The sequence below is a fragment of the Manacus vitellinus genome, unplaced genomic scaffold (genome assembly GCF_001715985.3).
Source record: "Manacus vitellinus isolate BGI_N305 unplaced genomic scaffold, ASM171598v3 scaffold_8_pilon, whole genome shotgun sequence".
NCBI lineage: Eukaryota > Metazoa > Chordata > Aves > Passeriformes > Pipridae > Manacus > Manacus vitellinus.
In genome coordinates this window covers 6,472,945-6,496,638 of record NW_021940864.1, presented here as the reverse complement: position 1 = coordinate 6,496,638, position 23,694 = coordinate 6,472,945, and the positions used below count along the sequence as shown (strand labels likewise).

Sequence of the window (23,694 nt, the reverse complement as noted above, 5' to 3'; positions counted from 1 at the left end):
AAGGACAATGCAGTGTCACTGTGATTCCTCCCCCCCCCGGTCAATTTTATAGTTCTACTGTAGCACCTAATGTGCTAGCAGAGAAATTATCAAATGCTTGACTGGTGGACCGGTGCTTTTTGTGCAGTGGATGCAGTGGTACAGACAGAGCATGACTGCACTTTAGGTGCTGGGTTTTATGATTGATTCCTGCTGCTGGCTTTAATCTCAAAGTTACTTCATATTCTCCTGTGTTAGCAGTTTCACAGTTTCTGTAAGCATGGAAAGTGTTTCCATACATAAGTGTCTTTACACATCATGCAGAAGCTGGTGTATGCTATGCTACTGCCATTCAGGGAGAGCAGAAACAGAAATTATATCAGAATTAGAAACAGGCTTATGCTGAAGAGATTTTCAAACCTATTACAAGTTTCAGATGAAAATAAGGATATAGATACCTAGATGAAGATTACTAACTGGGTTCTGTACTTAGTACTTTCATGATTACATGGAAAGAATTATTAAGGCAGGCTTTGAGGTGTCTAAGTTGTTCTAACATTTTATCTTAATGTGTTTTGCAAATTCACATGCAGATTTTGATGGGAAAGCTAAAGCATGCATAACAAAGAATCCTGTATAAGATAAAGGTGAACATTATGTAAAACTGAAGCACTGAAATGAGATTAATCTTGTACTTGCTATATGGCTCAAGCTTCAGTCACAATCAATATGTGGAATGACTAAACTTGTAGTGAGCCAAAACATGAAGAAGGTTCTAATTAAAGCAGGCTGAATCTGTCTTGCCTGCTCTTACCAGTCATGCACTTGAGGAAAGAGAAGGAAGGTAGGCTTTAGATCAAAGGATTAGAAGCATGCATCATTCCTATATATGTGGCTTTAATCCAGTGTCATGATAGAATGAGGTAAATCCTAATCTTGCTAATTTATCTAAATGTTATGCTAAGATGACCTCACTAAGGAAAGACCTTCCTTAGATCCTGTTCCATGTGTGCACATGGAGAGATTGGGAACACCTTAGCAAGAGTTGCTGTGTTCATATCTTTTGGTGTCAAGGTGTTCCTGCTTGCTGGAAAAAGAGCCAGCTTTCAGCCAGTGAAGTCATATTGATGTTATCCTGTGGTGAGGAAAGGATATAATCTAAGGACTCTTAAGTAAATTAGAGTTGTTAAACATCTTGTGTGATGAAAGGAGAAAGAAGTAACTTGAACATACTGCTGAAAACTGAAATTTGAAATTTTCTTCTGTATGAAAAAAACATAACTTTTGTACCTTGAAGTGCTAGTTTAAAGATGTTTTGTGTGGATGAAGAGGGGCAGAGAGGAAGAAAGGGTGCACTGCAGCCTGCAGGCTACTTTAACATTTGTGGTGTCAGCACAGATAATGGCAAAAAAAACCACGTGGGAGAGGAGCTTAGGGATTCAGTCTTTACGTAAGCGAGCAGCTGTGTTCAGGCACCTTCCCTGACACCACATGCCTGAGAACCTGACATATGCCACTCTTTTCTCCACACTGAGGACAGAAGGAAAAGCAAAACTCTGTGTTGTCTGTTGAAACTGGCATCTCTTCATGGCATGCCTCAGTGCGCGTCACATTGGTAGGGAAAGGGAGGCCCTAAGACTCCTTAATTTGAGAGTAAGAGACTTGGGGCACAAAATCTGGAGAAAACAAAGGGCATAGAGGCCTCAGGGGTTCAAGATCCTAACTCCAGAATTCCAAATTCATCTTGAAGAGACTTCACCTGTTTTGGCTAAGGTTGCCAATTTTAGCTAGTCGTATGTAATTTAATACTTGTTCTCTTTTGTGTTCAAGTGGACTGAGCAGTTGACTCCTGCTTTTCTAACACCCATACCTATGGGAAAGCTGACTGAAACAGGCTCTCTAATTTTTAAGTTAATTTTTTGTGATATTGTCCTTCTTCTTTCTCCTCCCCTAACATGCCTATGTTTCACAGGGAGGGCAAGCGGTACTGTCAGGTTCTTCAACTCCTGGGGCTGTTGGAAAGGCACCTGTTTATCTCAAAATTTGGACATGACAAATTTTAAGTTCTGCAATTTCTGTTATCCCCATGTATGGCAAAGTGACCTAGGATGCCCAAAGCGCCCAAAGACTGAAATGGCATAAACCCTGACAGGGGCATTTCAAATCAGAGAGGTGCTTGGAACTCCTCCCCCTGTCACCTTTTCCTTGGGTTTTCCTCACCTGAGGTGTCCTGAATCCTGCTGTATTAACGCTTCACTGACGCTCAATGGATCCAATGACCCAGGAACCCCTATTTGGGATGGTGAAGGCCTAGATGGACTGTGTCCTGCCTCCTGCAAAACTCAGACAACCCAACCCACCACAAATAACAATTTCAGCCATCCCAAAACTGAGTGCAGATTGAAAAATTCAAAGATTCACTTCTAAGAATCAAACTGGCAACTTTATAACAAATGAGCTAATCCATCCAGGCAAATCCTTAGTCCATTTGTATTTAACACAATAACCTGTATTGGCTACATACAACAAAAAACATTGAGCAAGATCAGGTGAATGACTAATGTGATTTTGTGCCCAGAATTTTTAGATGATTTTTGGTCTGCAGTGTTATGATTTACAGTATATCATGCACAGTCATGAAGAATGAAAACTCCCAGTGAATACAGAATATAGCTATTGAAGAAATGTGACCATTTTAAAGTTGCCTGCTAAAAACAGCAAAACAATCTGATCCAACATTTACTTACGGATTCCGTGTAATTTTGAAATTACTGAACACCTTAATAAAAGAATTCAGTTCAGATTCTATAAAACAAGATTTCAAGCTCAGTTATCTTCTTTCTTTCTTTTTCCCCAAGTTCACTTTCTCAGCCTTCCAGGCCAAGTGAAGATGCTTCCCTGCTTTAAGGCACTAGAGACTCTTTCACAGTGTTAGGAATACGACTGGCATAATAGTCATAATTTCTCAAAGTGGCGAGGACCCCAGCTGAATTCATGTGTTTCACTTCCTTGTTATACTGAAATGAATTTCCACGGATATCAGTTATCTTGCCTGCAAAAAAAAAAAAAAAAGAAAAGAAAGAAAAAATATATTCCAGCAAAAAAGAGTTGGGAAGAGAGAATTTATTAGTTCAAGTGATATAACTAAAGAAGCAGTCCTTGGTGAACACACACCTGTCTTCGGATTTGAAGTGTCTTTGCTTCCAGTTTAACCACAACAGGTTTTTTATTGACTGAAATCAAATAACTAGTGGTTTTATTTCTTTTTTTCAACGATACTTAAATTCCTTGTGTCTCAGAAAAAGGAAAACAATATTTTTCTCTCATGGATTACTTAAAACGCTTCCTGACTAGCTTTTACATTGGCCATTGACAAGAAGGAAAGAAAAATCCTCAGTTCAAGTAAAAGCCAGGGCAAGTCTATACAACTTAACATAATATAGAAACACACCAGTTGGTTTTGAATGAGTTTCTGGAAACCAGTTAGAAAGAACAATGGAGATCTTCACACCAAATTTTAACCAGGAGATACCTGCTTAACAAGGAGGCTAAATACAGCACTGTGCTGCTCCAGACTGGTTGAGCTGCTTTGTGCTTGAGCTAACCTGTGTAAAGCTATCCCAGTTATCAACTCCAGAGGCTGCAGAGTTAAATAGTTGTAGTTAAATAGAGTAAATTAGTGCCATTATGAAGCCTGTTACCATTGCTTGACAGAATTGAGGAGATAAAACCTCGTAATTTTAGCACATAGCAGTAAAAGGTCTATCAATGTGAACAGCAGAAAAAAAATAATAATATACTTCAAATCTTTGCCAGTGAGACTTTTCATAGCTTCTCAACCCCTTACACCTAGATAGGCGAAGTGGCTTATATTGTCTGGAGGCCACTAATTTTACTCAATTTTGGAGTTTGTATATCTGAGGAACAACATGATTTGACCTATTTTTGTTGTTTTGAATGATTCAATGTCCACATATTACATAATATGTTACTAATAATAAACTACTATATCCAGTTAGTAGGGCAGCAGGATTTTACTGTGAGATAGTAGCCAACAGGAAAAAAAAAGCCATTTGTTTTGAAAATATTAAAATTAATATACTCAAAATTTTGGAATTGGCTTTGTTGATTATTTGATAGTTGTTGACTCTATTAGTCCAGAGCAAAAGAGATCATGTCATGCTTTTCAGAGCATAATGTGCTTGACCCATTGGCATTACTGTTGATTTCAGAGGGCTCAAAGCTCCTAGTGAGTCATAACTATTAAAAAATACATACATATTGTCATTTTTCTTTCAAAAAACATGTTTGGAATTCTTTTTTTTCCTGTGAAAAGTATAAATAACTTAAAATTGATGCAATTTCACTTATCTTGGAATTTTGAATGCTATTAACTTACCTCCCACAGCATGTAGAATAGCTTCAGGTGCACACGTATCCCATTTCTTGCACCCAGGGCTGGCAAATACATAAGCAGATGCCTTGCCTTCTATAAGTTGAATGACCTAATTATGAATAGAGCATAGCAATCATTGCAAAGGATCTAGGCATTTAGAAACAGGTAGAAATAACACCAGGAAACAGGGTTTAAATCCACTTATTCTATGTACTTACAGTCAGAAAAGGAACATCAGCCATTTCCTTTGATATTACCAGAAATTGTATTAAGATTTGGAAAGCTATACTGAGTTACCATACTCAATTCAATATTTTTGATTGTTGTAAATACACTCTATAGGATGAAAATCTGCTCTTAATTTCAGAAACAAATTCCCTTCTTGTGCAAGTACTAAAAAAATTAAGTGGAAACTGTCTACTTGTTGTGTTAGTGCCATTTTGGGTCTTGCACATCTCTCTTCTTGGAGAAGAGAGATCAGAGGGTCTGTTTTTGACAGCTATGACATAATGAAGCTTTAAAACTGGTGGTAAAAGAGTATGCAGACAAGTTTTGCAAAAAATACCACTGTGTGCTTGTATTTTTATCCTTTCATATGTGCTGCTAGATAGTTGGAACAAAAACTGTATTAACATGAACTGGAGGACATGACTAATAATTGTGATTAAATTGAATTCCCATTTAGTCATCCCGGTCTTACAACTTTTTATTTTCACCCCTAGAAACAGAATACTGGGGAAGACAGACCTCAGCCATGACCAGCACAGCCACTGTTACAGATACACCTGCACAAATTCTGTCTACCTCACAGCAGACTGAATGCTAGAAGGAGTTGTGCTGGGGAAAGAGAAGGAAGTCTCCTGTACATTCATGCAAGTAAGCAAATGATTTCTGTAAAAAGTCTCTTTTTTTTTTTTCAAAGGTGCCACTTCCCAGTAAAAACAGGAGATTTTGAGTTTTCATACCTTGTTTCCTGCTCCTCCAGCTCTGATGACGGTGTCTGGGTTCAAGGCACTGATGCACTCATTTACCAGGGCACTGCTGTGGGAACGGGTGGTAACGATGATGTGTTTGCCAGCAGGTGCTTCTGTGAGCTGAAATCCAAAGGCACCTATGCCCAGGACTCCCCAGATTGTCCTGCCCAACACAGCACCAGCTCCTGCCTGCAAGAAAGGTACACAGGTCCAGGTGATGGTTATTCACAGTGATCAGCATTTAGACCACAAAGCGAAAGGAATACCTAGAGGCATCTTTGCATTTCAGGGAGTATAGTATTAACACTGGGTTATATACTTAAACAATGACACTTAAAAAAACCTGCTTTAGAGCCTGGAGTGAGAAACTGGCTCTCTTTCCCTCTAGGGCAATAACATCATTTACCCTTTTCTTATCTGTGAGGTTATGCTGGTGCATTACATCCTAACTCCAGTGACTGACAGATTAATATTTGTGTATTTCTGTACTTCGGGCACAATCTGCAACTGAAAATATCTTGTAATCTTAAATATTTTGTGATACATACCACATAGAACATGATAGGCATTACATCTGCTCAAGACCTTTTTCTTTAAACTCCAGTAAGTTAAATTAATCAAGCTGCATCATGAGCTTCCCCTCTCCCACTGGATAATACTGAAATAATCTCCAAATGTGTAAATACCAGTAGGCTGGCCATCTTGTACTTAACATCTGAGACCTGGCATGATACACTCTAACCCAGCTGTCAGCTTGGTTTATTTAGGGCTGCAGTTTTATAGCAGTTATGACACATCACAAATGGACCGACTGCTAAAAAATTTCTAGCAAAGACTGCAAAACCAGTGATCTGTACTTGTTTTATAGTATGTACTTTACATATACTGTAGTAGCATGTACAGCATGTATGCAATATATACTGTATTAGTGGATTGCACAAGCCTTAGGATTCAGTATGGCTGTTAAGTAGGTCTCTGACATTCAGTTCCTGGAAACCAACATTTAAAATTGTATATATTTAAGAAAAAACCCAACACTTTATATGACAACTTTAACTCAACTACACGCCATTTTTTGAGTTGAAAGTGTGCTAACTGAAATGGCTTAGAAGGAACAGTTAGAAACCACCTAATGCTTTTAAATAAACCAACAATTTAATACCTCATAGTTGTAATATGGCTGGTTAATAACGCCTGCTATTGCTTTGCCTCCATACGCAATTCCAATAAGAACCGTTACGTGGTCAAGGAGACCTGTACAGAAATATTATGAATGTAGTTATGTTTAAAAAGACAAAGTATATATAAAAAAATAAACTTCCAGCAAAAGTCCACAAATTGATGTACAGGGTGGTATCTTAAAAATTACAATACTAATCACAACTTTCAGGTGTAATAAGTTGGTTGATTTTTTTAGTAATTTAGTCTTGAGGTCTAAAAAATGTCCCAGATAGAGTTCTCTTAATAGAACTACCTTATAATTATCATATAATGAGAAAGAAGTTTAAAGTTGCAACTAAATAGCAGTCTATGATGACATTTTTCTATAACTGTGGTGGGAATTCTTTAGTGATTTTCGAAACCAGCAACTTGTTGGCAGTTGTATATCTCTTTAGCTGAAAAGGGGAAAAAACTCTGCCTAAAAAATTTCACATTAGTCAACTAAAGGTTGCAGTAGGAGGCTAGAGTGAGGTTTCATCCTACTGGTTTTTAGGGGTTGGGGGATTTTTTCCCTTTCATTTTAAGGTCTATTTCTATGGAGACAAATTAGGCTTTGCCGAAAACAGTTTCTTCCCATAAGTGAAGAACTGTGATTTGTGGGAAGATGTCTGTTTCATTTTGAAAAGGCTACAAATACAGCTGTGGCATTTGGATTGTTTGAAGAGGAGGATGACATAAAATTCAGCATATTCCTGTGTGAAGGGGAGATTTAGTCCTTCAATTCAAAGTATTTGCAAAATTGTAAATTTAACTAAAAACTTAACCTGCCAGGAGTCAAAAGCAGCTCTTTGCACCCTGAAATGATAACCACTCAGTAGCCCATCAGAAATATTCAGTCCTGGTTAGAACTGAATGGAAGGATTAAAAAAATTCTATAGTGCTCAGAAAGCACAGAAACATCAGCCTTATGAAACGATGTTGTAACTGCTATGATAAAATTATCTACATGTATATGCTACTTTATTGCATTGCTATTTTTTTAATCAGCAGAAATAAAAGAGAATCCAACCTTCAGTGTACTCCTTGGTTCCATCCAGGGGATCAACCCATATTACAAGCTTTAAGAATTAAAAAGTAAGGATAAAATTAACAAATACAAATCATGTCAATTACCACGCAAAGTATATATCTTACTTTAGTGCTTTTATTTCTTTATGGCAGTAAGGAAATAAAGACATCCAAAGTTTTAACATTATTATATGACTGAAGCCTATTATAGTATTTTACACCAAAAAGAAAAGCTTAAAAATTGACAAGAATGTCTCAGCAAATCTCTTAATTGGAAAGAATCTAGTTTGGACATGGAAATGAGATTACTTCATTATGTCCAAACTAGATTCTTTCCAAATGAATTGGAATCACAAACTGTAAGAAGCAAATTTCTATTTCCCATTACTGTACAAAGGGACATGCAGCATTTCCAGTTCTGGAGATGTGATTCTCATAACTACGTTTCAGTTTTCAAATGAAAAAGAAACATTGACAACATTGAAACAACCTTTTTTATTAACACACTCTTAGCTAAAATCAGTAACATATGAGTAACTATCATATTACCTCTTCCTCTTTAATTCCTGTGTACTGAGCAGGACAAGGTTTCTTCAGTATTTCTTCACAGTGCCCATCTTCAATTAATTCCTCAGTTACATCATCAGTGGGCAGATCCTAACAAAAGAATTCTTAGAATTATTAAAGAAAGGTGTTGCACTCACCTCAATTTGCTTTAGAACTGTGTATTTGCTTGCAGCTTGACAAAGCTAATGAATTGAAAAGGTGAAATAGGATGGAAATTTGTTTGTTTGGGTTGTTTTTAATTAAAACAGAAGGTTTCCTAAACCCTGCCAAAGTAAATTCCAGTGCAACTGAGAGCAAGATAAACTGTTAGTATGAAATACTAACACTTAGTGAAATACATACTGTTAGCATGAAATAAACCAGGTACTTACTTCTTCTCCTATGATTGTCACCTTGGGAAACTTCCGTGCCAGGGAAGCACAAATGCTCATTTGTACAAGTCGGTCAGCTTTGGTCTGCAAGTCAGTGGGTCCAGCCTGTCCAAGGATGGATACGAATTTGTGTATGAAAAAAATACACCATACCAGCACAGTAGCCCATACAGCACTCTGAATATCTACCTTGTAATGAAAAAGAAGTTTTATTTGATTAATCGTCAACCTAGTAAGTGATTTTTGTGAGAGGCAGGCTAAAATTTGCAAGAAGCAGAGTTTTCCTGTGTACCCCAGAGCTAAGACAGACTGGTATGACATTAGAACAACATTTACTGCTGTGTTCTTCTCATGCAATTGTACTCACTGTGTATTTGTGCAAATACTACCCTATGTACAGAATGAATCAATGCAAGTACGAACCCAGATACAACATATGAAGAGGGAAAGGTAAAAATGAAGATGTTAATGGGAAAAAATCATTATTCTAAGGCTCACTGGATGGACGTGGAAAATTAGGAAAGAGGAGAAATATAGGGGAAGTGTTAATTAAAGGTCATTTAAAGGTCCAATTAATCTAGTTTGTTTAAAAAAATGTAACAGAAACAATTATGATGTATAAACCTCTAATTAGTGACTGGTTCCTTAGTCTAGCACAAAAAGACCACGGAAGGCCAGAAGATAACCAGGGAAATTTAGCTGGTCAGTAACATCCATACATTTTTTCCATCAAAAAATACTTGAGAAGAAACAGTGGATTTGGTGTCTCAAGATGATATAAAACAATGAGTGCCAGCCTTCCCAAAAGATATGACATAGCCAAACACGTTGCCACGTGGGTTACACTAATTTCTTAAATATTGATAATCTGCTATATAGTGAAAGTAGGTCATTTATTAACAATTTTTCGCCTTAATCTTCATGTATCCATGAATGGAGAAGCCTTTTAGGTCCAGAGATAGCATCCTAATAAGAAATAGTTTTGTTAGCACTGGCATCAAGAAAGACAAAGTTCATCCAAGATTTGCATCTTAATTGAATCAAACAAAAGTTTTATTTTATCTGCTTGTATCTTATTTGCTGACAACATGAAAAGTGTTTTATCCAGCTATGGAAGTTAGCCATAGGAATGGAATATTCTGTTTGGAATCATGTTATGGGTTAATTTTTGCATACTCAAATCCTAGTCTGTCCATTACCCAATTGCTAATTTTTGCAAAATTTGATATTTTGCTTTGACATTTCCTTCTCATCCCCTAATAAATTTGATTGAAATTGGTCCTGAGCTTAGACTCGGAAAGACCAGGTTTACTGCAGAGAATGTCCTTCATTCCAGGACATCAACCTAATAAACCAGGAAAAAGTAGTTCTTCAAAAGAGCCATCAGTAATGTGACAATGGCTGGACAAGGTGTCTACCTACTAACTGGGGGGGAAAAAAAGTGCAAGTGCTACAAAGAGAAGCAATATAAATATAGAGCTTAAAGCTGACTGAGGGAAAAAAAAATCTGGATATTAAGGAAAGGAAGGAGAGGAGCTAGCTAAAAATTCAGCTGTCCTTGAACTGTTTTCCTCACTAGATAAATGGATGGGAGGTCACTGTGTTGAGGGAAAAGGTGGAACATTGCCTTCCTAGATGTTCTAAAGCTTCCAATAGGGCCAGTTGGAATTGTTTTTGATGTTTGCTGGCTGCAGAAAGAGGATGAGTGATGAGAAGCAGCACTCTCTGTTGTGCATCTCTTCCCTCCAAACTGCAAAGCAAAGGCACATACAGGTTCTCTCTCTTGCATTCTTCCTCTTTCTTCAGCAGCCACCTTTGGCAAGAAGCTTGCAGGAGTTTCAAGATCTCTAGTCTCTCAAACAGGAACCTCTTCTGTTGGTCATTGTTTTTGATCTAATTTTCTGTGTGTAGTATTCATTTAAAAAAAATTAAAAGTATATATAACGTCTCATTTAGAACCAATATCACCTGTTCGTTTTGATCACGTTTGAATAACGTAAATATCAGCAATTACTTCAATGCAAAGACCAAAACTAATAAAGATATTTAATCAAGTCCATAATCTTGTGACATACCTGTAAATCTAGAATAAACTTCAGAAGTTAATTCCATCTATTCTAGTACTGTAATCAAAACAAAGATCTTGGCTCATCAGTGCAACTTACTAATTTACAGCAAATTAAGAACTTCATGTAGATGATTGTAATTTAATTTCTTTTTTCTAGTTAGAATTAAATTTGAAGCTCTGATTTCATTTTGGAAACTGTGATTTACGATAAAATCTAAGGTTCTTCTTTGTTTTAGGAAATAAACACTGATTTATTCTAATCCAAAATTCATCAAGGGCACAGTATTTTATGCTGTACTAAGGTGTTAGAACGTAGGTATAGAAACTAACAGGAAATATGCATTATTATGAATTTTGACGTGCTATCCAGAGCTTGTGTTTTGTGAGGGAAATCAGGACAAAATTATGGTGTTTCTTTTAAGTGTCTGAACATTCTTTAGAAATGCTGGTCAAAAGACACTTCTCTAGTGCTCTTCTAATCCTTTAACAAGGAATATTTCTTGTCTCAGAGGGGTGAGGACTGTATTCCCTTCCCCAGTTGCTGATTTTCAAAAATACCACTTTGACCTGTACCTAACTCAGCATTAACAAGAGAAATTGGAACAAAGTAAAAGCAATACCTTCTCCACTATCCCCAGGTCTCCTGTAGACATTACATTTCTAACAATTGTTGCAGCTTTTTCCGCCACAGAATACGCAGAGGCGACCACACGCATGAGCAGAGCTGGGGAGGCCATCCTGGGGGCTGAAAAGAAACAAAGAGCAAACTTGTACATTCCTCTCTTCACCAGAAGACAAAAAGTAAAATATTTTACATAACATTCCAAAAAGATACAGCTTAAACTGACAAGAAAGGGGAAAGCAGGTAACTGCCAGTGTGAGTAGTAACAAAGTGAGCTTTGGCTTTTTTAAAAATGCAATTAACAAACACAGGGATATAAAGCTATTTTAAACAAGATTTTGCAAATATCCATGTTCTGTCTGATAGTGAACCTAGTTCTCACTAAAATAAAATCTGACATTAAAAAGAACAGCAGCAGAAACTCTATCATAAATATTAAGAAAAAGCACAGTCAACACACCTTACTCATTTTTTGTACATTTTGAACATAAGTTCGTTTTCTCAGAACTGAATATACAGCGATGGTTTGTGCCCAGATTCAAGCACAAGGCTGCCAGAGAGGATGACATGAGCAACTTCACCTATTATTTTCCTTTGTTTAAATATAAAATATATAGGCTTTTGTAGATGGCCTAATTGTGGACAAAAAAATAGGTTAGTGATATGCAGATACTACAAACTTGTATGTGAAAGTCTGTTCGTTGAATTTTACCATTCTTTCTGTATTTCTTTAACTTCTCCTGATTTCTCTAAGGAAATCTATTTACATCTTTCTTCCTCCCTCAGTACTGCATGACCTGTCATTCTCCCTATCATGTTGTCTTCTACATCTGTTCCCCAGCACACACCAGTGTGCCTTCAGTTCCCAAACTGAAGAGTAACTATCACTCTTGGAAAGGCTAGCATTCCTCCCAGCTTGTTTTGTGCCCCAGGAAAAAAATGTATGGATAACTACACTGTATTCTTCAAAATACAAAGCTAATTGCCTTTTATGTTTTCTTATCAGTTTTTTCCATCTGTGTAGATAACATGTTTTTTGGGTGGGGCTCACATGTGTGACACACTTCCAAGCAAACACTTGAGCACAGAACCAAACAAAACATAGAGGAACTCACTAATCACCACACAGAAGATATATTACCTGGGAAGTGTAATATAACAATCATTTCACCAATATCACAATCAGTATTTGCAGCAATTACAGCAAGCACTGCGTAAGTGGCAACAGGTCATTACGTACCACCTTTCCTTTCTTCCTTGAGAAACCAAGTTCATGGCTGTTCACAGCTAAAGCAATGTCAGAGGTATCAAAATCCCAAATTTAGCTGATTTAAGAACTTCTTGAGCACTTTAGAAGCATTGTACCTCTATCTCTAAAGTCAGAAGGTCTCTGAAGCCAAAGGAGTAGAGTGATTGTGTAAGTACACTCAAAAAGCACAGTTGCTAATGTTAATTATTATTTACTGCTCCAGGATGGGAGCAAAGTGCTCTGGAGTTCTGTAGAATAGCCAAGGTCCATACCCAAAGTGCACAGCTGGGCTATCTTGGCCTGGTGGCAATGGTTACAGAGGAAATTTTGGAAATGCCACCTGTGGCAAAAAGCTGCTCCCAAACAGTTGGAAGTTGTAGAGCAAATACGTGTCATAGCACATAAGCAGAGAGACACTATTTTAAGTCTATATCATCATGTGAAAGAAGCTACCAGGAAGAAAAATGGAATGTAGTTCAATCCATACTATTTGGAATATGAGTATTTCTGAGAAATAAAATAGCATATTAGATGGGATGTTTGGATTAAAGAATTGAGCTCAGAAGAAGATAATTAACATTTTAGGCTCAGCTTCTCATTAGTCATTTGACTTTTTACTGTACATTTGATCCTGCTTCATAAAATGAGATTAAAACTTAATTGTTTTAAAGGCTGGATTTATTTAACATTTGCATAAAGTTTCAAAAGACTCAGAAAGCAATACAGAATACCATCTTACACTCTTGAAGCTTGACCCAAGATGTTTCTTGGGCACATTTTTCTTGGCCATTCCTAAGGCAAACAAATATACTTTCTGTGGTGAACCTGAAATCTCTAGGCAAACCTTAAAAGTTAAAATATTTTTATGAAAAAAAAAGATCTATTAAAAGAAACTGAAATGGGAGGTTCAACATTCCCTCCTCAGCAATACAAAGTAACTAATTATTGAATTGCAAAGTATGTTATTACTGCAAAAGGTGTCTTAAATTTTTACAGGGCTGCATCTCCTGCATGGCACATCTTCTGGTGTGTTGGACCTTTTTGGTTAGATAAGTGTGCATGCTAGTTGACTGTAAGTTTTTCACCTCTGTAGCTTTTTGATCTCAAATTACCTAGTTGACTTTTTAGTTCATGGCACATTCTTTCTGATGAGGGCAATGTTAATGTATACTTCCACAAGACATTCAAGAATATATTGCTTGCTTTGGACAGAAATAGTTCAACTCCTAGAAAACTGTACAATGTACAAAGACTGCACAGCAACTGTCCCTCAAGTTAAATTTGCGTATAATTGTCAAAACACACCTTGTCCTCCAAAGACTATCCCTCCCTTCTCCTGGCCTAGCAACCAAATTATTGAATGGCCTCAACAAATCAGCCTGATTTGCTAGCTATCAAAATAAATGAGTTCTCCAGCTTCTCTTCCACTTTTCAATTTTGATGTCAGTAAGTATTACAGGCTGGCTACAATTAATTTATCGAAGCACACATAACGGATTTGTTGATATTGCTATCTCAGCCCCACGGGTGGTCGTGGGTGGCAGGAGCAGCTCTGCTAGTGCAGCAGCCAACTCACCGTCTCCAGTCTCGCTTTTCCCTGGACCTCCTCCGTCGCCGCTCTCCAGCAGCGCGCGGGGCGCTCCAAGCTTCCCGACCCCCGCCTTGCCAAGGACGGACCCAAGTCCCGGCCCCGCAACGCGGCCTCCGCGCCGGCTCCTTCGGAAAGAACCCGCCGCCCTCACAGGAACACCTGGGAACGCCCCAAATCTTCCGGCTCCGGGCGGGCCCGGAGCGCTGGCCCGGCCCCTCTGGAGCCCCGAGTCGCCGCCCTCCCGCCCTCCTGCGCGGTGTGTCCCGGCCCGCGGCCCGTAGCGCAGGCGGAAGCGGCCCTGAGGATGTTTTCGGGCCTGGCGGTCCGCCGCTGTGCCGGGCCCGGGCGGGGCCGCCGAGATGGGGCCGCGCCGCCGCCTCGGAGGCCGCGGCCCGAGACCGGGGGACTCCCGGTACCGGGACACGGTGCTGCTGCCGCGCAGCCGCTTCCCCGCGCAGCTCCCGGGGCGGCTGCAGCCGAGACCGAGCTGGAGACGCAGCAGGTGCGACCGGGGCGGGCGGGGTCCCTGAGGTTGCGGTCTCGGGGGGCCGTGGGGCTGTGCCGGGAGGGCCGTGGGGCTGCCCAGGGGGTGCGAGCGAGCCCCGCCCGGCAGGAAGGCGGGGTGGCGGCGAAGGTTCGTGTGCGGACTCTTGCCTGGCCCCGCCGCCTGAAGGTGGGAAGGTTCGGGGTGTTGAGGTATTTGTGGTTCAGAGAGCCACAACTTTGCTGCAGTTTTCTTTGGAGAAAGAGTAGCGACCCTCCTGATAGCGCAGTGCCAGCGTATTGGACTCAGACCTAATATTTCACCTCCCTCAGGCTTTTAAGTACTTTTAAACCACTGATGTCTTCTCTTGTGGAGAAGTTTGTTTTGCCCGCCTGCTTTTGTTGCGCATTTTGCTGTCTAGCCAAAATCCAGACTTGGATTTTTGGAAGTTTTGGAAGTGCAAAGACCTGTGGTGATTTTGGTGTTTTTTCTTGTTGTCTTCACAGAAATGTGGTTTTTCAGAGCTGTACTCTTGGCAAAGGCAAAGGAAAGCGAAGCAGGAGTTTTGTCTGCACGATGGACCACCGTATGCCAACGGAGACCCTCATGTTGGCCATGCGTTAAACAAAGTAAATATTTACTGGTTCCTACTCTACTGTTCTGAAGTGGTAAACACTTATCGTGGTGTGCTCCGTGTTCTCCATTCACATTTAAATCAGTAACACTGTAAAATGTTTGGGGTTTTGGTAGATGGGGCTTTTGAAACAATGTGGTTATGTAGATTCCGTGTGGTGCCCTGGTGACACGGATAGGTACCATGCTATAAATACCACGTCCTCAGTGCTCATTTATGAGGCTGAACATTTCAGTCAGAACAGAACAACTTCTTAGAGAAAGTCCAGCCGGTTGTTCATTCCTAAGCAATATTAAATGCACAACTTATTTGTGTATTGAACTTACCACACATACACGCATGAGTGAACATACATTTCTATTTGTGTACGTGTAATGATGTTGCTGTAAGGCACGATTGAGCTGTACCTTGCTGTTCTTTTTTTCTTTTGAGTGTTTTGCAAGTTTGTTCTGTCACCTTTATTTTATTTTATCTGAGTATTTAGATCCATGGAACCACAATGATTAAATGCTGATGACTTTGAAAAATAAAGTTCAGCTTTGAAATACTATTCCTAAATACTTTTGGATACTTTTAGATTCAGTCCTGAGAAGAACAATATTACATTGGCTGCAAAGTGGGAAAGACTAAAATGTCACCCATGGCTTCTTACAGTACCAAAGCCTGGGCTGCAGCAAAATGCACTAGGCCAGTGCTGTAGATCCAGCTCAATGTTTTAAAAATGAGAGCAAGTAGGATTTGTTCACTTCAAGTCTTGCAAGTGTATAAACTGCATCTCTCAGTTACTCTGGTTGTGAGTTCCTTTGATCAGAGGTCTTCTGAGGTTCTGCCAATATACAAAATGATGGGCAAGAAAAATCACAAATGCATGGTCTTGGAATCATACAATGGTTTGGGTTGGAAGGGACCTTAAAGATCACCTAGTTCCAAACCTTATGCCATGGGAAGAGACGCATTCTGCTAGACCAGCTTGCTCAAAGGCTCATCTAGCCTGGCCTTGAACACTGCCAGGAATGGGGAATGCATAACTCTTCTGGTCTTACATGTAAGTTTATCATGGAGCATTTGATATTTGTATTTTTTAAACAGGAGGATCTGGATCACAAATGTAGCTCTTCCACATGGGGGAGCTAAAGTGATAACAGACCCTTGTGGCTTTTCAGATTTTGAAAGACATCACTAATCGCTTCCACGTGATGAGAGGTTATAAAGTGCATTATGTGCCAGGGTGGGATTGTCATGGATTGCCAATTGAGTTGAAGGCATTGTCAGAAGTCAAAGGAGCTGAAAATCTTTCACCGATGGAAATTCGGCAGAGAGGTAAATGAACTGCTCTCTGCAGTATCTTTGTGGAGAAAGCTGGCTTAAGTGTTAGTATGTCCTACTCATGTTTTGTATTTTATGCTTTATAAATAACATTTTAATTTATTGTGGGCTTTTCTATTAGCTATTTGTGACATTTTCTGTGATCACTGTATGTGTTTGCCAAGCAGATAGAGTACACTGGAATCCTGTGAAGTGGGATAATTGAACAGGCTTAGTTTGCTGCTGTAGTGGACATGCAGAGCATTGACCCTGGGTTTAAAAAAAACAAAAGGAGGGGAGAGAATTTGGATGTCTGTTTTGATTAACTGTGCAGTGGCAGGAAGCTGGTATTTATCAGATTAACATTCTTTTGGTTTTTGAAGGCTGAATTTGATTAGGAGCTAAAAAGATGCATGTAAAAAGTTCCATCAGGACAGCTTGGCTCAGTATCATAGGTAGGAATATATTTATTGACTGTGTTTTTAACAATGCTGCAAAACTATAGGGGGGATCCCTTTGGAGAAAGTCTATATGGAGCATTATATGGAAACTGTTTTGAAGAAATAATTTCAAATACCGTATGTGTTGAAACACATCATTGTTCAGCTGCAAAGCTATTTGTAGTGAGCAATTTAAACTGCTTTAGTTTGCAATTGTGGTACTGAAATGGGCAAACTTATCTTCAGATGCATGTTACTTTGAAAATTTTGGATCAGCATCAACAGAGGGAGTTAACTTTTACTCTATTTTATGTTGAGAAAGTGTTTTGAGAATTATTTTCATAACACAATATACTTATTTTTTCCCTTTTCCTTAAAAGTTAAGTTTATATTCTAAAGACAGGTGCTTAATATCCGTGTTGTATTCAAAGTGCCACTCCTGAATCTCTTTACTCTTTGCAGCCATTTTGTTACAACTAGTCTGAAATGTTTGTTTTGAACCATAACAGTTACTGCATAGTTTCACTATGTTCAGCTCTGACTTTGCTGAAGAACATCAACAGGGTATTTTAAATGGTATTTTATTCATCTTAGTGGGCTAAACTACATGCTTAATGGAACTATTCCCTTCAGCCAGAGAATTCGCAGAAAGAGCAATTGAGAAACAGAAATCCGCCTTCATTCGTTGGGGTGTAATGGCAGATTGGGCCAACTGCTACCTTACATTTGACCCAAAGTACGAAGCAAACCAGCTGAGAGTCTTCTATAAAATGTATGATAAGGTATGTTGAACTTTTGTGGAAGTGTGCTTTGATTTGTCATGAGTTTTGATTCTCCTAACTTTCTTTCTTCCCCTCCCTTTCCTCTTCAGGGTTTCATTTATCAGGACTATAAACCTGTATTCTGGTCCCCTTCAGCAAAGTAAGGATCAACTTACTGTTCTGTCTTCAATATTTTAGCAAGGATATTGATAGTTTTTCGTGTTCCAGTGTGTTAACTTTTGTTTGATATCTACCCAGAACAGCCTTGGCTGAGGCAGAGCTCGAGTACAATGAGCAGCACGTCAGTCGGTCTGTGTACATGAAATTCCCGCTGTTAAAGTCGCCGCCTAAGCTGAGTTCTGTGATAGGTATGACTTCTTGATGGATTTAAAGACTGACAGCTTTTATTTTTGTTCTAACTGTGAGTAAAGTACTTCTAATTTACATCTGTAGATGGATCATCCCCTGCTAGTGTGCTAGTCTGGACCACGCAACCCTGGACTGTGCCAGCCAATCAAGCAGTTTGTTACATGCCAGATTCAGCGTAGGTGTCTTTAACTTAGTTCAGTGATCTGTGTCAGTCTTACTGATATTTAGCAGCAAAGCTAAAATGTTCTAGACTACCATTACAGTTTACTTAAACCATCTTTTTTGTGTTTTTGTTTGTTTTGGTTTGGTTTGTGGTTTTTTTGTTTGTCTTTTAAGTGACACAATTGTGAGCTTTGTTCTATATCTATTAGTATATTAATTTCTGCTTAATTTTTTTTACTTCACGATGCCAAGTTACCTTGAAACTCTTTGGAGATTTACAAGTGAATTGGACATGTAAAACATACTTGTGTGTCTTTTAAAGAGATGAAGCATTTCAAAAATCTGTAGCTTTGTGGTGTTTCTTTATTTAGTATCACAAATGCATGTTTGCATTGCAGATACTCAATTGTGAAATGTAAAACTACTGGAGAACACTTCATTCTTGCTGCAGATAGAGTTGAATCTACAGCTGCTGTTCTGGACACGCAGTTTGAGGTTATATCAACGTGTAAAGGTAGGTTTTAATATTGTTAATCTTAAGTTGCTTGGAAACCTCCTGGTAGGTTTCTGAAAACTGCTTTAGTTTTGATGTATTAGTAAGTTTGTTTATAATTTAAGGACATACTCTACTAAAATAATACAAAGAGGAGGAGGAATCTGTCAGATTTACTTTTAGTGTATTGTAGCTAAAATTTTCGTCTGTAGATTTCAAATTAATTTTAAAATCTGTATTCTTGCTTGGAAAAATGAAACATGAAATGAAAGTCCGTTCAGTATGAAAATCTTATTTACACTGAATGCAGTTTGTCTTCCCATCCACTGCGGATGAGAGCGAGGGACTAATTACAAGTATGACTATTGCAGTATCATAGGTGGCTGTTGTCTGTCTGGACAAACTAAAACAGTTGAGATGGCATCCTAACAAACTGCACAGTGATATTTCTTAATAGCAGACTTGGGATTCAGTGTCATGAGTTGGGATTTAGCGTCATTTGTGAGCTTTATTCATTTGCTTTTATCAGTGATCCAGTGCTGGAAATATGCATATCTGAAGGAGGTGAGAAGTCTGTTTCTATGACTTTTCAGGTTGCTTTAGTGTCTTTCCATGTCTTCTTTTTAGAGGAAATCTTGTTTTTACCTAATGATAAAATTACCTGAAGGTGTTTTTTCTTGAATTGTATGATTTACGTATAACATACAACAGTGGAGTTGAACCTTCTTAAAAAGAAATTTCATATTGGAACCTCTTCTTTTTATCTTCCCATATATTCAGTAATTAATTATATTTTTTACCTTTCTGGTTTTGTATACCTTAAGTGTCTGACAGCAGTTCCTAAACATGTTCCTTCTAGGAGGAAAGCATTTGGTGAAGGCCATTTGTCATAGGAAGCATTCCTCGAGCTCTGTGATTCTTGACTTTCAGCAAGTCTTTAATACTAAGATTTCTTCAGTGTTTCTTTAACCTTAAATTGTTCCTCACTTCGTTTGTGCTGTAGTCTCTTTATCAGTATGTAGTTTGGAGAATTTAAATGAATTGTTCAAGATAATATTAATACATAGGGGCAAAACTAGGAGTAAATCCCAAATTCAGGGGTTTTAGCCTACTAAATAAATATGGAGATCTGCTTCCAGAACACTCAGATAGTGGTTCCCAAGGAATGGGAGTGTGTGGAGTGTTTCTAGGTGGAATGGCACTACTCAAGGAATACCACTGTCTAAGGTAGAAGAAAAGCTTGTTCTTCAAAAAACAACTCTGCACAGAATGAGGACCGCAGAGAATTTGAAAGCATTTGGACAGGGACTCACAGACCAAACAAAGAAATAGCACATCTGAAGAGTATCCTGTGCATACACTTGCTGATCAGTTGTTCTTTTTCTGTTCTCTGATAAAAGAAGCTGAATGTGTGAATTTGTTGCCCAGTTTTATCTTCTGTTTTTTTATTTTTCAGGTACAGATTTGGTAGAGGGTTCTTATGCTCATCCCACAATTCCTGGCAAAATCTCTCCTTTGTTACCTGCAAATCATGTGACAATGGTGAAAGGAACAGGATTAGTTCATACAGCCCCAGCTCATGGAATGGAAGACTATGGTGTAGCTTCCCACCATCAGCTACCCACGGTACTCTATTTTTTCAGCTCTTGATTTCCTGCAACTGTTTGATTGTGTGCCTCTAAAATGATCGTTGTAATTTGTACATAAAACTTGAAAATGTTTTGAAGCATTCATGGAAGTGTATCACTAATGACCTGCAGGAATGCGAGACTAAAGAAGTGTGTATCAGGATAAAAGGATGAAGTTTTTCTTCTCCTAGTTAAAGCTTGCAGGGGAGTGGTAGAACAGAATCAGATTTTTCTACTCTTTATGTGGTTTTGCTTGTTAAAGGATAACGCAGACAATAATTCTCAGATACTGATTCTCACTACTCAGAATTGTCTGCTACATGCAGACAAGTAAATCACCAGTTTTGTAGGTCATTATTGCTATTCTTTTTTAGCAAAGCTTGTTTTAAACACATGCATAAATGTAGCTCAGTTATGCATGGTCAGTTTGTGATTGGTTGAGATGAAGATGCAGGATATGAGAGGGTTTAGGTTTGTTTTTTATTTTTCGCTTTTAATTTGAAAAGTCATTGAAATACCAGTGACTTGATGTAAGACAGTTGTGGTATATCTGCAAATGCAGTGGTGCTCATTTCTTCTGACACATAAAATTCACTTGCCTGATAAATTACTAAACTGCAGTTCACTAAATCTGAAGTGTACCTAAATATTTTGTTATTTGTCATAAAAGGAGTTACTCAGTAGAGTATTTAACTGGCATTTGAATACGAAATGATAATTAATTACCATATGATATTTTATTGACATGATTAATATATTTATTTTTAGGATTGCCTTGTGGATGAAAGTGGATTTTTTACTGAAGCTGCAGGTCCTGAACTTAAAAACAAGAATGTCCTTGAAGAGGGGAATGAAGCTGGTGAGTATTTGATGTTTGACCACTTGTTACTTTGTCAGGTACAGTCCTGCAGGTATATATTGAGGGTTCATATAAACTGAATGCATTTTGAACATGGATGAGGTACAGGTCCTTCTTGCTGTGTGTTGATTATGGGACTGACTGAGCTGAGGTTAACAGTAGCCCTGTGTTCAAATTGGATTTTAATCTTGCCTCACTTTTTTCTCTCAGTCATTCGGATGCTTCAAGCAGCTGGGAGTTTGTTGAAAGAGGAGAAGTATGTGCACAGTTACCCCTATGACTGGAGGACTAAAAAACCAATGATCATTCGGGCCAGCAAGCAGTGGTTTGTAAACACAGCAAATGTGAAGGCTGCAGCACAGGTACATAATTTTAATTTCTTATGGGACATTTCAAGACAACTGATTCTGTTTGACATCAGCAAAACAATCTTGCTGTAGCTCCCTCCAGAATATGTTCTTCTCTAGGTTTTATGAACACTAGTTGAAAAGTGTTGGTTATTTGTAAAAGTTATGAATATTATCAAGTTTTTTTGTCAATATTGATATAATCCAGGGTAGATACATTGACTGGCATATTTGCTCATTGTTTTTACAGATGCATAGGTTTCTTAGAGGTACTGATTTTTTTCCCACAAAATATCTTTAAAAATACAATGTTTCAAGGGATTAAATCAGGAGACAAGTTTATCACTATCAAAATTATCTTTTTTGTTACGATAGCCTTGTGTGGCCAGACATCTTTCTTTGCTCCCCTGTTAATTTTGTCACAGTCCTATTTTAAATAACTTAAAACAATATTTTTTTAATATGCAGTGCTCTTTGATAATATGTACATCCACACAGAAAATTTAGACCAGCACCTTAGCCTGTCTTGGGTAACAGTGATTTCATTCTAATTAGGGCACGAGGTGCACATTCCATATTCATCTTTATCTAGAATGAAAGCATGATGGTTACTCAGCAGGGCTGGGAGTGAGTGGTAGCCCACACTCAGTACTACAGGCTGTATGTATCAAGGTGGGATTTCAAAGCAAATAACAGCACAAAAAAATTTTAGATAGAGTTACTGATGCCATTCTTAACTCACTTCAGGATGTGTCTGCTAGAGAATCAGAGTTGGCAAAAAAGCTTTGGATTTTGGTTGGGGAAATGTACAGTATATACAGTGTTCAAATTGAAGAGCAGCAAGCAGTGAAGTAAACAAAGTAAACATGACAGTTGCCCAAGAACATGTTATTTAATACTGGGAGTGGGAGCATAGGCCTGTACTGTTTTTTACTGGCAGCATAAACAGTGTTTGTGTGAATGCTGAAGTGTGTTCAACAGTTCACCATCTGCTTTATAGGACGTGCTGAAAAAAGTGAAAGTTATTCCTACATCTGCAGTGAACAGGATGCTTGAGATGCTGGACAGAAGGACATTTTGGTGCATATCACGGCAAAGATGTTGGGGTGTCCCGATTCCTGTTTTTTATCAGAAGAACACAGGAGAATGTTTGATAAACAGGTATCTGTCTAGCTGTATACACTAAGAAATTATAGAAGGAGCACTGTCTGTTGTGCTGCAGTTCCATGATGTTACAAACTTCTTACTATTTTAAGTATAAATACGTTCTTTTACTTGTAGTTGTTTATACACAGAACTAATTTAGCTATAAATTAGAACAGTCAGAAACTTGTTGCTGGAGGTGACTTGTATGTAAAAGGAATCAATTTACTTAGATACTTAAGTTACCTGAAAAGTCCCCTTGAGATTAGTTGCTGCTTTCATCCCTCATCTTCAAGTTAAGTTAGCTGGCAGTCATGACTGACCTTTACATTTAAGCAAGCAGTGAAATCAAATAGTAGTTAGAATAGATTGCAACTGTAATTGTAGCACTGTAACTTGAACAGTACAGGTACTGTGTCAAAGTAGGTTTTTACAGGTGAGTAAGTGCAATGAGATAACTGAAGTGGAATAACCATAATCACATTGATTGCAGAATAAATAACTGCACTTTGTTTCAAAGTAAAATGAGAGTGGTTTTGAAGAGCCAGTCTCAACTGTAAGTAAATGACCTTTAGCTGTATGATTTGGTATGTCTAAAGCTTCACATGCTAGCCTGGTTCTGCCGTCTTTTGGTTAATAGTATCCAGATATTGCAAACATTGCATTTCAGGAATTCCAGACAGTGTAATGCAGAGGCTAGGCTTTAAAACAAGAAAACTCAAAGAAATATGATCCTTTTCTATCCTTTAAGGAGTAATAGAGTTCTGCTTCTACTCCTTTGCAGAACAGAGGCTTTCAGTTGTGAATGCCCTCTAAGAGGTGATTTCATAAAAGTAGTACTGTGGAGTTTCACATTCTTTGATTATTTCCATAATTGTTTCTTGCCTTGAGATATACTAGTGTAACTCGGTTTTATACACCTCAACCTTACAGCCTTTTGTGCAGATTCATTCTGGGTAATAAGATTGCATAGCTGGAGATAAACTTAAATAGTGTTGCAGAACTTTTTTTATTCTGATATTG

General features: G+C 38.3%; 2 protein-coding genes across 2 annotated transcripts in view; one reads left to right on the top strand and one right to left on the bottom strand.

Moving 5' to 3' along the window:
* Positions 1–2,400: 2,400 nt before the first annotated feature.
* On the bottom strand, positions 2,401–14,223 carry BPNT1 (3'(2'), 5'-bisphosphate nucleotidase 1). Its single transcript, XM_018085095.1, has 9 exons — positions 14,032–14,223; positions 11,205–11,329; positions 8,517–8,621; positions 8,128–8,235; positions 7,580–7,628; positions 6,512–6,603; positions 5,341–5,538; positions 4,379–4,484; positions 2,401–3,031 (listed from the first exon to the last, which is right to left on the bottom strand). The coding sequence occupies exons 2-9, from the start codon at positions 11,319–11,321 to the stop codon at positions 2,883–2,885; spliced, it is 924 nt and encodes a 307-aa protein (XP_017940584.1). The 5' UTR covers positions 11,322–11,329; positions 14,032–14,223; the 3' UTR covers positions 2,401–2,882.
* A 131-nt stretch (positions 14,224–14,354) lies between these two features.
* Positions 14,355–23,694, top strand: part of IARS2 (isoleucyl-tRNA synthetase 2, mitochondrial) — a gene marked incomplete at its 5' end in the record, with an annotated part of 28,810 nt that continues 19,470 nt past the window's right edge. Inside the window, 15 exon segments of the mRNA XM_018085334.3 lie at positions 14,355–14,368; positions 14,370–14,446; positions 14,449–14,523; positions 14,526–14,548; positions 15,037–15,159; positions 16,328–16,484; positions 17,543–17,691; positions 17,781–17,830; positions 17,929–18,038; positions 18,124–18,214; positions 18,600–18,715; positions 20,151–20,320; positions 21,091–21,181; positions 21,392–21,543; positions 22,529–22,689. Of these exon segments, the coding sequence (XP_017940823.2) occupies positions 14,355–14,368; positions 14,370–14,446; positions 14,449–14,523; positions 14,526–14,548; positions 15,037–15,159; positions 16,328–16,484; positions 17,543–17,691; positions 17,781–17,830; positions 17,929–18,038; positions 18,124–18,214; positions 18,600–18,715; positions 20,151–20,320; positions 21,091–21,181; positions 21,392–21,543; positions 22,529–22,689 (1,559 nt within the window).

What these genes read in the sequence shown, in the direction of transcription:
- BPNT1 (XM_018085095.1), bottom strand. Translation starts at nt 11,321, where the DNA reads ATGGCCTCCCCAGCTCTGCTCATGCGTGTGGTCGCCTCTGCGTATTCT. An exon ending in AGCCATATTACAACTATGAG is followed by an intron (nt 5,539 to 6,511) that starts GTATTAAATTGT and finishes CCTTTCTTGCAG; the next exon opens with GCAGGAGCTGGTGCTGTGTT. An exon ending in CTGGAGGAGCAGGAAACAAG is followed by an intron (nt 4,485 to 5,340) that starts GTATGAAAACTC and finishes ATTCATAATTAG; the next exon opens with GTCATTCAACTTATAGAAGG.